Raw genomic sequence first — 18,537 nt, 5'->3', positions numbered from 1 at the left:
ATCCATATTAGAGACTAGGAAGTAATAGGAAAGGCGTGTCTTACTCCCAATCCTATTTCCCTATCTAATTCATTGAATAGATTGTAGAGTTACTAATTAATCTATTTCTCTTTCAAGTATTGTTAGGTCTCTAGTTGTGGCAGACCAAGTTACATTAGGAACACAGAGCATTGGTCTGATCCAGTATGGCAATTCCTACTTGGTGCAGTATCAGGTCTCCAGCTGTAGTCAGTATCAGCTGCATTAAAAGGTGCAAGAAACCCTGCATAAGGCAAATATGGAATAACTGACCCTCAGAGAAAGTTCCTTCCTAATCTTCACTAGTTAAAACAGTTCGGTTTATTAAATGAAGCATGAGGGTTTAGATCCTTTCCAAAACTCTTGTTAAAAAAATCCTCTCCAGACATATTTTGCTAACTCTGGAAATCAGTGTTATTCATATAAGTGGCAAAAACTTGTGCATATAATGTCATGGTGTACTTCATTGCCAAGTGATGTTAAGGCCAAGAGTTTAGCAGTGTTCAGGATAGTATTGAGTTTCCTCAATTTGCCACGTCTCATACTCTTTAAAATGTCCCATAGTTATTGTATTATGAGAAAGGATAAATAAAAGTGCCTAGTCTACCTTCTCCATACCACTCATTATTTTCTATGCTTTTATCGTGTCCCTTCTTATTCATCAGTATGCAGCCTCTCTTCTGCCTGTGAAATAACTTTTGAACATAACCAGTCTTTTGCAAGAGAGGGAAAATGGCACATTTTCACTAAACTAAAATGTTACTTGTCTATTACAGAGTGTACTTGTATTTGCACAAGCCGACTAATCGGCCGTCAAGTATTTTTTGACACTTTTGCATCAATGGTGATACACATGCACACCTCCGCTTCCCCCCAAGTCTTTTTATTTACAATACCTACACACATAAAAAGATTGTGACAGAGGTATCTTCCTTAAAACTTTACAAAAGGCAGACCATTCATAGCTAAAGCTGAAACTTTTTCTTGACTTCACCTTGTTGTCCTCAAGTATAGCCCAGGTTGTCACCTCCACTCATAAATGAGCAACCAAAGTTAGAAGCAAAACAAAATCCCAAATCAAAGGCTGAACATCTCAGGCTTGCAGAAGCCGAAGGATTTTATACTACTGTGTAGGCAACAAAGCCATTATTTGAGAATCTTCTGAGAAAGTTCGATCAGATTAGAGAAACAGTATTCTACTCAATTTGCCTTATTATTATACTTGAGTATTTTTTAAAACACACCACCACAACAAACACACAAAGGCCTGCCACCTCGTCAGTTCATAAATTTGCAAAATTGACCACACTACATCTTTAAGGCCACGTCCAGACTACCCGCCGTATCGGCAGGTTAAAATCGATTGCTCGGGGATCGATATATCGCGTCTAATCTAGACGCGATATATCGATCCCCGAGCGCGCTTATATCGATTCCGGAACTCCATCAACCCCAACGGAGTTCTGGAATCGACACGGAGAGCCGCGAACATCGATCCCGCGCCGTCTGGACGGACGAGTAATCCGATCTTAGATATTCGACTTCAGCTACATTATTCACGTAGCTGAAGTTGCGTATCTAAGATCGATTTCCCCCCCCTAGTCTGGACCAGCCCTCAGTGTGTGTGTGGGGGGAAGGCTATTGTCCGACTTGCTGGGGAAGAGGAAATAGCTCTTTAAGGCCAGGAGGGGGAGCAAAGCTCAGAAGCTGCTGCAAAAGGGGGAGCAGGTCATTGTGCTGACGCTGATTCATCCCTAGGGACCGAGAGGGTTGGGAAATTCAAAAGGGGTAAATCTGGCGGGAGAAGACCCTTTTCCCTGGACCAGGTGGAGCAGCACCCACCCTGCCTCCCCTTGAGAGGGCAAAATACCAGGTTTGGTCACGACCTGCTGTGGGCTTCGTGCTAGCTGCTTTTTTCTAGGCGAGCTGAGAAGGAATTTTTCCCTCACCACCAGATTGGAGTAGGTGGAGTGGGAGTGTTTTCACCTTCCACACAGTGGGTTCGGGAAAGGGTTTGTTATCGTGAGTAGGGAAGGGAGTTAGGCTACGATGTCACAACTCATTATGCAAGGATGGGGCAGATGTCCAGTGCAGGGCTCCACAGGGAAGGAACAGCGTGACCAAATAAATAGCTTGGTAAAGGACTTAAAAACAGAGACGACCTGTGTCTGCCCATGATGGGGAGGAGGGGGGGAGACAGAATGAGGGCAGCCGGCTTCAGCAGTGCTACTGAGCATGCTAAATACAAGCCAAGTAGCAAATCTGGGGGTTCACATGACCTCACATGCCCCCCCATGTCACCACTGCTTAAAAAGGAGCAGAATGGGGTGGGGGGCTCCAATGACTGGTACAGCAGGGAGCCAACCCCCTTACTTATAGTCAACCTTAGCCCTCATTCAAGAGGGCGGATTGTAAGGTCTCAGCAAAGGGTTGACTGAAGGACCAGGATGGAAAAAGAGAGGGGTTGGCCGAAGCCCCTCAGGTAGATATTGAATGAACATGGAATTACCTGCACTGTACATTTTTATCTGCTGAATAGTCCCAGACATCTAATAATAAAGTCGCGACCTGATTAATACCATATCAAGTGTCTCCTGTCCTTCTTTTGGTATAGCCAGACAACAAGTTTTGACACAAAAGCCAAAATAAAACACAGTAGTCTCACTCCATGTCTCAGACACATATCATAATATCCAGGAATTTGTAAAAATTCAACTACAGTATATAACTAGCGTACTAAGTGATATAATTAAAACAATATTTGACACAATATCGAGCAAAGGATATTCTGTGATGCAGAATCCTTTATTGGAGTTGTTTACTTACTCATTAATTTGCATAATTCAATAATGTGCATTTCATCCTCAGTCACTAGAACAAAAAACAAGTGCTACTCTAATAAGAGACCAGAGCTGGCTTTTAACTATCCAAATATATGCAAGATATTTTCTTAAACAGAATTTTCTTTATTATTACAAACATTCCCATGAATTACACTGCTCCACAGCAATGTCCTTGTGCATTCTTCAGCCATACAGTTTACTAAAGAATTCATTCTTGCTGCAGAATTATACTCTAGAACAGAAGATTTAAATTTTTTTTAATTAGCTTTATAGCATTCATGGTTGTAAAAAAGCATTCCAATGTGAACTGAGTATAAACTGATGGAAATAAACAATTGTTCGCAGCAGTCACTGAAGGTAGGACAAGCAGCAATGGGATTAATCTGCAGGAAGGGAGATTTAGGTTAGATATTCAGAAAAATTTTCTAACTGTAGTTATGCTCTGGATAGGCTTCCAAGGGAGGTTGTGGAACCCCCATCACTGGAGGTTTTTAAGAACATGCTGGAGAAACACCTGTCAGGCATGATCTAGGTCTACTTGGTCCTGCCTCAACATGGGGGGTTGGATTTGATGACCTCTTGAGGTCCCTTCCAGCCCTACATCACTACAACTCTATGATGCAGTGTGGTCTTTTCAGGTCAGCAGACTGCCTGAAATGATGGCTGAAAGGTGTAAGCTTCTCCATTCATCTCAACAGGATATTAACTTTAAAAATTTAACAATGACAATTTAAGTGTCAACATGGATAACTATCTAATTGCTGGTCATTTTAGCAGTAATACCCAGCAAATATCTTTATCCCAGTCTGTCTCCTATAACTTCTCAGACGCCAACCAGCCCCAATCATCTCAGGCTACCACAACCTCCAGCTTCCAGTTGGTGTGTTTTCAACATAAATTTGTAAGGCACAATGAAAATTAAGAATTCAGGGGCAGTACAGAATAAACTGAATTAATCAAGGTAAGTTAAACAAAGAATATGTTATCAATTTATTATTCATTTTCTTATTAATTCAATAAAAGTTTAAATTTTAAAATGTATCTGACATTGCCACAGAATTTAGGTTTAATTTGATATATTGTTCCCATGTCCTTGATCTCAATGAGTCAAATTATTATTTTGTTATTTCAATTGCAGGAATGCTGTGGAGGGAGGGGATACCAAACATGGACCGGTGTACCACTGTGCTAGACACTGTACAAACTCATCATAAAAAGAAAGTCTCTGTCCCAAAGTGCTCATAAGAATGTCATCAAATTCTATTTGTCCTCTACAATGAGCTTTAATGATGTTGATTAGAGGAGATAACTGAAAGTGACTCAAAGTAGACTGAAGCAGTCAACTTCCACCTCTTTGAAAAATATTTTTTTTCACAGTCTTGGAAACACTTTCTATTTCTGAACTTTTATCTTCTACAGTTCACCATGGGCTAGTAACTTGAATCCTACACTAACAACAAAGGGCATTATATTTAAGATAAAAGATCAAACAATACTTTAAATGTTTTATTGAAGCCAGGAAATTCTCTCTAAGTAATTACTTACTTGAAATTCATCAAAACACAAGAGACAGGCCCCCTCACTTATTTCCTCAGCTATAGGGGCTATTGGATCATATGACTTGGCCATTAGTCCTGGCTTCCTTTTAGGCAAGCTCTGTTTAAGACGATGTATTCCTGAAGTGAATAAAATAGAAAAATAAACAGTGGATGTGCTGCATTTAACTCTGTGGAACATATAAAGCAATAATACACACATATGTAGTTTAGATACAGAAATACAAAAACCACACGCATTATGATTTTAAAAGGCACACTGGGTAATTTTTCAATCTTTTAAAGCAAATTGCTAAAACCTCACAGATTCAGTAACCTGCACTTTCTTGTTTACAAATAAAGTACTGCCCTGTAGCCCTCCACGGATGCCTGCTGTTATATACTTTTTTTAAATGGTGTGTTTATCCTATCATTGTTTCAAAAAACTTTGATATTGTAATTGGTACACTATCATTTTGTCTTGCGTTAAATTTATTACCTTGATTCAGTTGCATTTCTTTGATATTGTACCTACTCTCTTCTAGTCTATGTTCTAATCATCAGAACCATTAAAACGTTTAGAAGTCAACTGCAAAACACTGCACATTCCATTTCCTTAAAGCATGTTTACAACCTGTAGTGAAGCTCAGAAATAGTAGGGGAAAAAAATCAGAGAAACCAACCCCTGTGGTTTTAAAAAAAAGGAAAATTGACTAAGATGGCAACGATTGTACAAAACAAGTATTACAGTAAAAAAAAGTGTACTATAAGGTGTTAGAGATTGTGCTCTATGTATGTATTTAAGATAAAGTGAGTATTTGGAAAAGAAAGGCCCTGTGATGGGAGGTTAGCTTTATTAAAAGTAGATGTAAAGGAACACACAGATAACAAGAGATATTGTCACTCAGGCCCGCCAACAGGGGGGGCAAACAGGGCAATTGCCCAGGAGCCCAGGCTCTTTTAAATCACGTGGGTGGGCTGCGCAGCTCCTAGGCACACATGACTGCTCTGGGCCCCGTGCTGTGTGTGACTGGCCAGCGTGTCAGTCCTGGAAGTGACGGGCAGTCCCTGAAGTGACATATTTGTCACTTCTGCCCCAGGCCCCACACTCTTCTAGATGATGGCCCCGGAGCCTGGAATTGCTGTTGGTACGCCTGTTGTCATTGCAGAATGAATTTATTAAAATTTCCAGAATATGGATCGCCACTAAGTGAAAATTGGTCATGTATCACAGAAGTTATTGCTGTCTTGGAGTAGGTGTAGCATAGGGTTCCAAAGATGTCGGATCTTAATATTTTATATCTGAAGATGTTAAGTTTTGAGAAACAGTTTAGGGAAACTAACTGGAAAAGAGGAGACTAAAGAAACATAACTGAGTTAAAAAAAACATTACTAACCTTTTGTAATTATTGTTCTTTGAGATGCATTGCTCATGTCCATTCTGTTATAGGTGTGTGTGCTCACCACATGCACTGGTGCCAGAAGATTTTTCCTTAGTGGTATCCATAGGGGACTGGCTCTGGTGCCCTCTGGAGTAGCATGCGTATGCACCGGTAAAAGGGGCTCTGCTGGCCCTCTGCTGGCCCTCTCCCTCCCTCAGTTCCTTCTTGCCAGAACTCTGACAGAGGGGAAGGCGGGTGAGTCATGGAATGGACATGAGCAACACATCTTGAAGAACACATTACAAAAGGTTAGTAACCATTTTTTCTTATTCAAGTGTTTGCTCATGTCCATTCCATTGTAGGTGACTCCCAAGCAATACCTCTGGAGGCAGGCAGGAGTTTATGGATGTGTCGATTACAACACAGCTCTGCCAAATCTAGTGGCATTTCTGGCCTGCTGGGTAATGGCGTAATGCATGGTGAACATGTGTACCAAATACCACATCACAACCCTACAGATGTCCTGGATAGGGACATGCACCAGGAAGGCAGCCAAAGATGCCTGAGCCCTAGTAGAGTGAACCTTCACTATCGGTGGAGGGACAGCCTGTGTCAACTCGTAACAAGTGTGGATGAAGTTTGAAATCCTCTGAGAGGACACCAGAAGGCCCTTCATCCTGTCAGCAATTGCAGTAAAGAGCTGAGTCAATCTGCGAAAGGACTTGGTGCACTCCAAGAAGAAAGCGAGGGCATGCCTGACATCTAGAGTGTGCAGGCGTCTCTCCTTGTTGGTTGCATGGGCCTTTGGATAGAACACTGGGAGGAAGATATCCTGGTTGATATGGAAGTGCAACACCATCCTCGGCCGGAAGGCTGGATGGGGCTGCAGCTGAACCTTGTCCTTGTAGAACACCATATACAGGGGCTCCGAAGTGAGGGCTTTAATCTCGGAGACTTGCCTTGCCGAAGTAATGGCTACAAGGAATGCGACCTTCCATGACAGGTGCAAGAGACAGCAAGAGATAAGGTGGTGTTAGTACCATTATACAAGACCTAGTGATACCTCATCTGGAATATTGTGTACAGTTCTGGTCTCCCATGTTTAAGAAGGGTGAATTCAAACTGGAACAGGTATAGAGAAGGGCTACTAGGATGATTCGAGGAATGGAAAACCTGTTTTATGAAAAAAGACTCAAAGAGCTTGGCTTGTTTAACCTGCCCAAAAGAAGGCTGAGGGGAGATATGATTGCTCTCTATAAATATATCGGATAAATACCAGGGAGGGACAGGAATTATTTAAGCTCAGTACCAATGTGGACACAAGAACAAATGGATATAAACTGACCATCAGAGGAATGAAGTTCTGGAACAGTCTTCCAAGGGGAGCAGTAGGTGCATAAGACATATCTGGCTTCAAGACTAAGCTTGATAAGTTTGTGGAGGGGATGGTATGATGGGATAGCCTAATTTTGGCAATTAATTAATCTTTGACTATTAGTGGTAAATATGCCCAATGGCCTGTGATGGGATGTTAGATGGGATGGGATCTGAGTTACTACAGAGAATTCTTTCTTGGGTGTCTGGCTGGTAAGTCTTGCCAACATGCTCAGGGTTTAGCTGACTGCCATATTTGGGGTCAGGAAGAAATTTTTCTTCAGGGCAGATTCGCAGAAGCCCTGGGGTTTTTTTGCCTTCCTCTGCAGCATGGGGCATGGGTCACTTGCTGGAGGATTCTCTGTACCTTGAAGCCTTTTAAACCATGATTTGAGGACTTTAATGGCTCAGACATAGGTTAGGGGTTTGTTGCGGGAGTGGGTGGATGAGAGTCTGTGGCCTGCACTGTGCAGGAGGTCAGACTAGACGATCATATTGGTCCCTTCTGACCTTAAGTCTATGATTCTATGGCTCTAAGTGGCTAGAGGCTCGAAAGGAGGATGAGTAAACCTGGAAAGGATTAGATTGAAATTCCATTGGGGGAACCAGATACCTCTAGAGGCACTCGAGGAACCTGACCATCATCTTATGTGAGAATACTGAGAATATGTGCAGACGAAAGGCTGATATGCCCGCCAAGTGCACCTTAATCGATGAAACTGCAACTGTAACCTTTTTCGTATTTGTTCCTACTTATATCCATCTCTATTCTTTTACTGTAATCATTCATTTCTAAATAATTATTATTTTGTTTTCAAAGATTTACTGCTTACCTGTCTATTCTTGATCGGAGGGCTGTATCCCTGTCCTTTGAAGGGAAAGCAAGCTATCTGCAGCTTTTCCTGGCAATTCCTTTAGGGCGGGCTACAACCTTGGTTACCAGTTTAAATAGTTAATAAAAAAGGTTTTATATTAAAGGCATCATCTTAGAGCACATCATTGGTTTAATATAATTGAATTCAAATCTTTCGGTAAAAACAACCAGGCTCCCCCTTGTCTGTTGTTGTAGAACATGGAGGCCGTGTTATCTGTCAGTACCTGCACCACATGACCAGATAGATGGGGAAGAAACACCCTGCACGCCAGGCGAATGACCCTGAGAGCTCTCTGATGCTTACGTGAAGTGACAGCTCCTCCTGCAACCATAGTCCTTGAGTTATGAGGGAACCGAGGTGCACTCCCCAGCTGAGGCTGGACGCATCCGACACCAGCACACTGTGGGCAGTGGAGCAAAAAACAGAACCCCTTCCATCGCTGGATTTGGATTGCACCACCATTAGAGGAAGGTGAGTAACTGAGGCGGTGTCGTGAGGAGCCTATCCAAGCAATGTCTGGCTGGGGAATAAACTGACAACAACTTGTGTGTCAGACTATGTAGATGCATGCAGCCATGTGCCCTAGGAGTCTGAGACAGACTCGAGAAGTGGTGAGCAGCTGTGCAGTGACTTGGGCAATCAGATCTGACGTTGCTCTGAACCTGGCTTGTGGTAAGAATGCTTTGGCTTGGGTAGGGTCGAGGACTGCTCCGATGAACGCTATCCTCTGAACAGAGACCAATGTTGACTTTTGTTCATTTGTCAACAGGCTCAGGGCATGACAAGTGGCTCATAGCACCTCGATACTGCACTGTGCCTGCCCTTCAGAGGGGCCCTTGATGAGCCAATCATCCAGATAGGGATAGATCTGGACAACCCCGATGCCTGAGGTAAGCTGCAACTACTGCCATGCACTTTATAACTCTTGACCTTATTGTTAGGCTGAACAGGAGCGCTGTGAACTGGTAATGTGTCTGACTGATGACAAACCGTAGAAATCTCTTGCATCCAGGAAATATTGAGATGCGAAAGAAAGCATCTCTTAGGTTGAGGGTGGTATATCAGTCTCCAGGATCCAGTGAGGGGATTTTGGAGGCCAGGGAGACCATGCAGAACTTCAGGTTCTTGAGATATTTGTTGAGGTCTTGCAAAGTCCAGGATGGGGTATAGGCCCCCTTTGGCCTTTGGAATGAGAAAATACTCTGAGTAAAAATCTTTCCCTCTTCATCCTGTGGGAACTTCCTCCAGGGCCCCAGCCACAGGAGGGCTTGCTCCTCCTGGGCAAGCAATTGCTTGTGAGAAGGATCCTTGAAGAGGGACAGAGAAGGGAGGGTGGGAAAGGGGGATAGAACAAAATTTGAGGGTATACCCTGCTGCCACTGTATTGAGGACCGAGCAGTCCGTAGTAACAAACGGTGGGAAAATAAAGTGTGAGACAGATCCTGGTTGCAGGCTGGGAGGTCATCCTCAAGTGTCCCCTCAAAATGATTGCCTGGTTTGGGGACAGGCATGGCTCAAGCCTGAATGAGCCCCTGCCGCAGGCGGCTGGCCTTGGCGACATCTATGTCTGATGTCTCTCCTTTCTGGTCCAGGGCTTGAATCCCTTGCTGACAGGGCACTTTTCACAAATGTGGGATTCACTCAGACACTTCAAACAACTAAGGGCAAGTCTTCACTAGCAACGTTTAAGTGCTGCCACAGCAGCGCTTTAACGTGGCTTGTGTAGTCGCGGCACCAGCGCTGGGAGAGAGCTCTCCCAGCACTATAAAAAACCCACCTCCATGAGGGGAACAGCTCCCAGTGCTTGTGCACTGACTACACTGGCACGTAACAGCACTGAAACTTGCAGCGCTTAAGGGGGTGTTTTTTACAACCCTGAACCAGAAAGTTGCAGTGCCGTAAAGTGCCAGTGTAGACAAGCTCTAAGATGTGGATTGCTGGGCTTGAAACCCTGGGGAGTGGGGCATGCCCTGTCCCTGGGGGTACTATGAATAACAAAGTACACTAACACTATTAGGAACTGATAACTACCTACAACTGTTTACACAATAAAAGTTCAAAGAACCAGTGAAAGAGAAACCCCTTGCTAGAGCAAGGGGAGCGTTCCAGTACTGTCACTGGCAGTAAGAAGGAACTGAAGGATGAAGGGGGCCAGCAGCGCCCCTTATACTGGAGCATATCTGCATCAGTCCAGAAGACTCCAGAGCTGGTCCCCTGTGGATACCACTGAGGAAAAAGCTTCCGTCACTGGTGCATGTGGAAAGCACACATACCTACAATGGAATGGACATAAGCAATCACCCGAAGAAGAAGAATTAGATACATTAGTGGCAGATAGGTCCATCAATGACTATTAGCCAAGATGGTCAGGGACACAACCCCATACTAAACCTCATTGAGAATAACTGATTCCTGTTCTCTCCTAACATTCCTTTTCATGTGTGTAAAGTTATGTTTCCTGGTGATGGAAGATGTCCCAACTCCTAACCCTTCCTCATAAATCTTATTTTCCAAACTTAATTTTGTTTGCTGTCTTTCTTGAATCGTTGTACCTCAACTGAACACAGTATGCCAAATGAGTATCAAATAATTTAACTGCTGATTTTACACAAACTATATTTTTGGGACACCATCACATTATTTATGTCATTTAATGTAAAATTCACTATTAGCATCTATTTTCTTCCAAATGGAGTGTAAGTTAATTGACAAATTATCGGTGTTTAGTTAAGGGGTAAATTAATCCTGAATATACATCTCATTTCACATATACCACACACTACATTATCTTTTGAGTGGATATTCCTATGGTTATTAATAGCTATACTGGAATAACAGAAGATTCTAACAATGCTTTAATAAATGTATTTTTGATTACTTCTGCAAAAAAAAGTTAAATTGGTTCATATGCTTGGAAGAATAAACCAGGGTTGCTTTATAGATTATACACTCAATGCGACTTGTGTAAATGTCAGAATATTTGCACTTACTTTTGTGTACATCTAGCATGAAACCATGAAAATGGACTCTCTTTTTCCTCTCTACTTCTATATAAGAATAAAATATGTCCATCACCATTGTCTTTCCTGTGCCTTCAAATAAAAAACAAACAGACCCAACAGCTAGTTAATTTAAAAACAGTATCTACTGATTACAGTAATGATTGTTCATTAGCTTTGAACTAACGAAACTACGCTTTTCTGCTGAACAGTAAAAGGCTTGCTTGTTTGGGAAGAGAGATTATATTTTATGTTAAAAGAGCTAGAAGGAAAGTTGTATTTTACTTTATAAAGGACAAATTCTGAAAAAATAAAGTATGACATTTTGAGCCAATAAATGGCCCTATTGACTCCATCTGAAATATTCCAAATATTTTCTTATTCTGAATCAAGACGTTTTCATGGTATACTGACATGACTAGAATCAAATCTTCATCTTTCTGCCTCCCCCTCCTCTTACTTAACCAATATTTAACAATATGGGTAATTTAGGAAATAGCATGCCACAAACAGAAATACATTAATACAAATAGAAATCTGAGAGCAATTGGATCTATACTTAATACCATTTCACATTCTAAAAGAAACAAGTCTGAAAAGTTCATTAAAATAAGTAAATTATTATACAAAATAAAATAAAAAACCTTTGACATAAAAGGATACATTAGAACTTGAGTAAGCCCTCTGTAGAAGGGCATGCCTGTCCTGTAGCATCCTCTGCTGGCTGAGTGTGGCCCTGCCTCAGTTTCCCCTACTCTCAGCATCCCTTAAGAATTCCACACAGACCAAAAGGTATAAGACAAAATAGCTATCCTGGGGTTCTACTTTATTAAGTCCAAATAAACTTGAAATAAAGTCTCTTTTTTCCAGATTCAAAATAAAGTCTCCCTGAGCTTTTTTCTCTTCCCTCAGGTCCAGGGGGTGGCAAACCCATCCTTTCTTGGGGGTTATGTTTCTGGGCTTTCAACAGCTACCCTAGCGACTTTCTTCAGGAACCCTTCTAGTACCTTTCCCCTGCCTTTCTGGGCTGAGAGCGATCCATGGGCAGCAGTCCTTCCCTTGCTGCTATCTTCCCCTTTGTAAGGCCTAGATTCCTTCCCTTAAACCCAGCTGGGCAGCAGGCAATCAGTCACAGGTGCACTGGACCCTGCTCCCTCTTAAATGGAAACTCTGTGAAACACTCATTTAGACAAAACTTCCAATGAAATCTTTACTGAAACTTACCAACATCTCCATAGATGTAAAGACCTTTCGGAGGTTTGCTTTTTGCAAAGAGCTGCAAAAAAAGAGAAGGGTCATTTTACACAAACACAGTGTGTAATTAATGCAAGTCTGTTGCTGAGGGAATGAAATCAGGTGGCTGGATTTAAATAATTAAGTAGGGCTACCATAAAAATATTATAAATAAAACAGTTACTAACCTTTCCATAACTACTGTTCAAGATGTGTTGCACACGTACATTCCACTGTAGGTGTTTGTGTGCTACAATGCATAATTGTTGGAGAGTTTTTAATTTTAGTGGTAACTGTCACAGCAGCCAAAGCACCCTCTGCAGTTTGCACACACCATGCAGGCATAAAGGGCTGAGCTGCCACTGCCCTCCCTCCCCTGCAGTTCCTTCCTACTGGAACAACTCCAATAAAGAGGGGAAAGAGAGTAGGTTGTGGAATGGACATGTGCCACAGATCTCGAAAAAGAGTCAAGCAAAAGTTAGTAACTGTTTCTTCTTCCTCAAGAGATTGCACATCTAATCCATTGTAGGTGACTCATAGGCAGTCCCATCTGCAGGTGGATTTGGAGTCTATTTGAACAGGGACTGGAGGACCAGTCATCCAAATTTAGCATCACTTCTAGATTGCTTAGCGGTTTTGTATCCGGTTGGAAAAAAGGGAGCGATTATCCACAGGAGTGGGAAATGCCAATATAGCTGCTAGGTGTACCTTGATCGAGCTAACTGCCAATCCTCAATTATTCAAACACAAATGATATTCTTGCTTTTATTCAGAATGTGCTGGACTAGGGGAGACCCCTTTTAGCCTCGCCCAGGGTGAAAAACTTAATTTTCTTTCTCAAGGTAAGTTGACTCATTGATGGTTTTCTACTAGTCAGCCCTACCTTCTGCACCTTTCCAGAGCTGGACTCCTTTGCATGAAGTCTCCAGGTTATCATGTGAAGAGCTTGAAAGTTGGGATGGAGGAGGCGGCTGTGATTCTCTGAAAATAGGTGTGCATGAAGTGTGAGTAACAGTGAGGGACTGATTGAGAGGTCCAAGAGCTGTGAAAACCAGTACTAATGGGGCCATGCTGGGGCAAAAGGTATAAGATGGGCCTTGGTCTGCCAGGTCATGCAGAAAACCCCAAAAGAGGGATAGGGGAGAAAAGCATACTGCAGACCTTCTGACCACAGCAGTAGAAAAGCATCTGTCAACAAACCTGGGTTGTGTCCTGCTCCCCAGAGCAAAAAAATTGACCTTGCTATTTCTGGGTAAAGGGACCACTCGTGGTGATCAACCTGCTCAGTCGATCTGCCATTATATGCTGAGTCTCTGGGACATGGGATACTTTCAGAAGTATAGTTATTGATACACAAGTCCCAGAGCCAGATTACATCTCGATAGAATAGTGAGGACCGGGTTCCTTCCTGCTTGTTTACATAAAACATGGCAGTCATATCATCAGTCAGCAACAATATGGTGCTTCCTACTTGGATGTGAGAAAGGAATATCATGCAAGCTAAACAGATAGCCAGCAATTCCCTCATATTTATGTGTAGACCGAGATCCTGTGGAGACCAGAGACACTGCGTTGGAAGGGGTCCAAAGTGAGGCCAGCACCCCAGTTCCAAGACATTCATGACTAACGTAAAAGATTGCTGAAGTGAGGTGAAAGGAACTCACTTGCAGATATTAGTCGGTTGTATTCACCAATCCAGGAAGGACAACATGTGACTTGGTACATGCACTAACATATCTATGAGATGCCTTCTTGAAGAGTATACACCTTGGCCATCCAGCCCTGAAGGAGTCCCAGATGCAGTCTGGCATACTGAATCACATAAGTGCATGCTGCCATATGCCCCAGCAGCCTTAGGTAGTTTCTCACCATGGTGAGAGCAGAAGCCTTTTAGTGCAGAATGAGGTTTTGCATTGCGTGAAACCTCGCCTGTGGTAGTAGGGCCCTAGCTGTTGTTGAGTCCAGATCATTCCAATAAATTCTATTTTCTGTACTGACAACAGGACTGACTTGTCTGTGTTGATCAGCAGACCTCGCGCATCAAAGGTGGATCAGATTATGTGAATGCCGGGCACCACCTGCGCCCTAGATCGACTTCTTATCAACTAGTTGTTCAGGGAAGGGAATATTTAGACCCTTAACCTCTGGAGGAATGGTGCTACCACCATCAGACACTTTGGAGCAGCCAAGAGACCGAAGGGGGGGACTATGAACTGATAAAGGCATTGGCTGACAAAGAATCTCAGAATTTTTCTGTGGCTCTGATGAATTGCCATGTGAAATTAGGCATCCTTTAGGTCAAAGGCAGTGTACCAGTCCTCTGGCTCCAGAGAAGAAATAATAGAAGCTAGACTGACCATCCAGAATTTCAGTTATTTTTAGGAACTTGTTTAGCTGCCTTAGATCTAAAATATGAGTGAGACCCCCTTCTACCTTCAGGATCAACAAGTTTTAGGAATAAAACACCTCTCCCCTGAACAAAGGATGAACCTCCTCTATAGTTTTTACAAGGTGAAGTGATTATATCTCTTGCAGTAATACTGCCTCTTGTGAGGAGTTCCTGAAGAGAGATGGGGAAGGGTGTTAGAGGTAGAAATAAAATGGAATTTATATCCCACTTCCACCAGGCTTAGAACTCACCGATCTATTGGGACATGGGCCAAAGCACAACAGAAGTAGGACAGGCAGTTTGAAAAAGCTGGAAAAGGAAAAGATAGTACTCTTGTAAGAGGTGGACTGCTCTAAATCCACCCATAAAAATGAGCTCTTGGAAGATGCTGCCTGTCTCAATGAACTGGTGGCTGTGGACGCAGAGGCAGTGGTGGGCATCATTTGTAACCTCTGCATTTGGTAGGTCTTGGGGTCAAGGGACAAATCCCTGAAAATACTGGGACTGAGGAGGATGAAACCCCTTCCACTTCTTTGTTGGGGTGTAAACTTTGCATAGTCTCATCCGTCTTTTCTGTGAAGCACAATGGCACTTCAAAAGGTAAGTCCTGGACTATCTGTTGCACCTCCGGAAGGAGGCCACAACAGTGTAACCAGGATGAGCGCTTCATTGTGATAGCAGAGGTCAGGCAGTGCACTGCAGAATTTGCTGCATAGAGACCTACCTGCAAAGTTCTTCTGGTAACCAACTTCCCCTCCTCTATGAGAGGCTGGAACTCCTGTTTCACCTCATCTGGAAGTTTGTCTTTGAAATTCAAACTGTATACCACAGGATGAAATCATAGTGCCTCAACAAAGCTTGCTGGTTTGCAGGACAAAGCTGTAATTCACCTTCTTGTCCTCTCTATTTTTTGGCATTGATGTCTAGTGCCCCATCTTTCTTTTACATCAGCTGCTGCGACTACAAGGGAGTCTGGAGAAGGATGGTTATATAGGTGTGTGAACCCCTAGAAGGGGACATAATACCATCTCTCCACTCTTTTTGCACTTGGAGGCAGGGAAGCTGAGTCTGCCAGAGCGCTTGGGTAGGATCTAAGATAGCTCTACTAGATATATCTATATGACGCTATTCTAGCCAGAGCTGCAGATGTCAGAATGTCCACCAGTTTGTGGGATTTTTCCTGGATGTCCTCTGGGTGGATATCTAGGGTCACAGCCATCCTCCTCAACAACTCCTGATGAGTCTTCAAATCATCAGGGGATGAAGAAATCGGCTCTACCACAATTGGCTCATCAGGGGATGAGGACAAGGCTGCCAATGGCACCAGAGGCTGATCCAGTTCCTGCTCCTCTTGCAGCTGTTTGTGAGAGAGATCCTGACTGCTTGGTGCGGGTTTTGGTTTCAACACTGTGGTGTTTGAGGTGTAAATGCTCCTGATGCCCAGAAGATGGAGCCAGCTGGGGTGGTCATGGGGATACTCTTGATTGACAGAGGAAGCCCCATGGTTCCAAAATGGCCACTGGCGCAGCATAGCCCAATTATGCATAGCCCAAAGGGTCCAGCTGGAACTGAGACTGAAACCAGGGCAGGCAGGTGACATATCCCCTCGGATGGGACCAGCTAGGAGTTTGACGAAGAAGCACTTCTTGTTAGTACGTTGGTACTGTACGCAACAGTACCAATGAAGAGGGCTAACTCTGAAGAAAGGGGAGCCAAGGAGATCATTTGTAGATTTCCCCTATATCAGAGGTCGGCAAATCTTTTGGCCCAAGGGCCACATCTGGCAATAGAAATTGCATGGTGGACCATGAATCCTCACAAAATGGGGGTTTGGGTGCGGGAGGAGGTGAGGGCTCTGGTTGGGGGTGCAGGCCCTGGGGTGGGGCCAGAAATGAGGTGCGGGAAGGGGCTCCAGGCTGGGACGGGGGGGGGGGAGGACTTCAGCTGGAGGTGCGGGCTCTGGGGTGGGTCTGAGGATGAGGAGTTTGGGGTGCAGGAGAGTGCTCCAGGCTGGGCTCAAGGGGGTTGGAGAGTGGGAGGGGGAATCAGGGCTGAGGCAGTGGGTTGGGGCACCGGGGGAGGATCAGTGGTGCAGGCTCTGGGTGACGCTTACCTCAAGCAGCTCCCGGAAGCAGTGGCATGTCCCTTCTCCAGCTCCTATGTGGAGGCACAGCCAGGTGGCTCTGCATGCTGCCCCGTCTGCAGCACCATCTCTGCAGCTCCCATTGGATGTGGTTCCCAGCCAATGGGTGCTGCAGAAGCGCTTGGGGTGGGGGCAGCGTGCAGAGCTCCCAGTTGCACCTATGCATAGGAGCTGGAGCGGAGCCATTCTGCTGCTTCCGGGAGCTGTGTGGAGTGGCCCTCAACCCTATGCCCCAGCTGGAGCAACGGAGTGGGGCAAGCCCCAGACCCCACTCCCCAGTGGGAGCTTGAGGGCTGGTTTAAAACAGCTGGTGGGCTGGATTCGGCCCACGAACTGTTGTTTACCCACCCCTGCCCTAGATGGTACCAGCCCAATTAGTATGCAGGAGCAGAGGTGAAGGCGTTCAAGGTGGTACCTTCAGCACCAGTGCTGAATGAGTCTCTTTAACTGATGGTGACAGTGGCACTATGAGATTTAACAACTCTCTCGCAGCCTCAAACACCTTAGGAGAAGAAGGCATCAGTGGCATCTCAGCTCTTTATGCCTGTGCAATGTGTGTGAGACTGCAGAGGGCGCTCAGGCTGCCCCAATGGGTACCACTAAGAGTAAAAACTCTCATATCTGCACACGGCTGTGCAAAAACATCTACAGTGAAATGGACATGTGCAATCACTTGAAGAAGAACCTTGATAAATTACTAACTCAAAAGTTTGTAACCAATCTAATATTACAACAATATGTGGGTTGCGCAAAGGGGAAAAAAGGAAAAATATGTACAACTATTTAAAACAACCATATCTCTAGCCATGTATCAGAGGAGTAGCCGTGTTAGTCTGGATCTGTAAAAGCAGCAAAGAGTCCTGTGGCACCTTATAGACTAACAGCCGTTTTGGAGCATGAGCTTTCATGGGTGAATACCCACTTCGTCAGATGCATGTAGTGGAAATTTCCAGGGGCAGGTATATATATGCAGGCAAGCTAGAGATAATGAGGTAGTTCAATCAGGGAGGATGAGGCCCTGTTCTAGCAGTTGAGGTGTGAAAACCAAGGGAGGAGAAACTGGTTCTGTAATTGGCAAGCCATTCACAGTCTTTGTTTAATCCTGAGCTGATGGTGTCAAATTTGCAGATGAACTGAAGCTCAGCAGTTTCTCTTTGAAGTCTGGTCCTGAAGTTTTTTTGCTGCAGGATGGCCACCTTAAAGTCTGCTATAGTGTGGCCAGGGAGGTTGAAGTGTTCTCTTACAGGTTTTTGTATATTGCCATTCCTAATATCTGATTTGTGTCTGTTTATCCTTCTCCGTAGCGACTGTCCAGTTTTGGCCGATGTACATAGCAGAGGGGCATTGCTGGCACATGATGGCGTATATTACATTGGTGGACGAGCAGGTGAATGAACCGGTGATGGTGTGGCTGATCTGGTTAGGTCCTGTGATGGTGTCGCTGGTGTAGATATGTGGGCAGAATTGGCATCGAGGTTTGTTGCATGGATTGGTTCCTGAGCTAGAGTTACTATGGTGCTGTGTGCAGTTACTCGTGAGAATATGTTTCAGGTTGGCAGGTTGCTGTGGGCGAGGACTGGCCTGCCACCCAAGACCTGTGAAAGTGTGGGATCATTGCCCAGGATGGGTTGTAGGTCCCTGATGATGCGTTGGAGAGGTTTTAGCTGGGGACTGTATGTGATGGCCACTGGAGTCCTGTTGGTTTCTTTCTTGGGTTTGTCTTGCAGTAGGAGGCTTCTGGGTACA

The 18,537-nt window shown here is 44.2% G+C and overlaps 1 protein-coding gene across 3 annotated transcripts in view; it reads right to left on the bottom strand.

Moving 5' to 3' along the window:
• Positions 1 to 18,537, bottom strand: part of AFG1L (AFG1 like ATPase) — a 167,465-nt gene that overhangs the window by 105,638 nt on the left and 43,290 nt on the right. For all 3 annotated transcript variants that reach the window (XR_003999557.1, XM_030556069.1, XM_030556070.1), the window contains exons 3-5: positions 12,251 to 12,302; positions 11,018 to 11,119; positions 4,407 to 4,537 (exon numbers count right to left, since the gene is read on the bottom strand). Coding sequence is in view for 2 of the 3 variants with exons in the window: in XM_030556069.1 (XP_030411929.1) it covers positions 4,407 to 4,537; positions 11,018 to 11,119; positions 12,251 to 12,302 (285 nt within the window). In the remaining variant the exon portion in view is untranslated. The remainder of the gene's footprint in view (positions 1 to 4,406; positions 4,538 to 11,017; positions 11,120 to 12,250; positions 12,303 to 18,537) is intronic.

Source organism: Gopherus evgoodei, chromosome 3 (assembly GCF_007399415.2).
Source record: "Gopherus evgoodei ecotype Sinaloan lineage chromosome 3, rGopEvg1_v1.p, whole genome shotgun sequence".
Taxonomy (NCBI): domain Eukaryota; kingdom Metazoa; phylum Chordata; order Testudines; family Testudinidae; genus Gopherus; species Gopherus evgoodei.
This window is presented reverse-complemented; position numbering and strand designations above follow the sequence as displayed.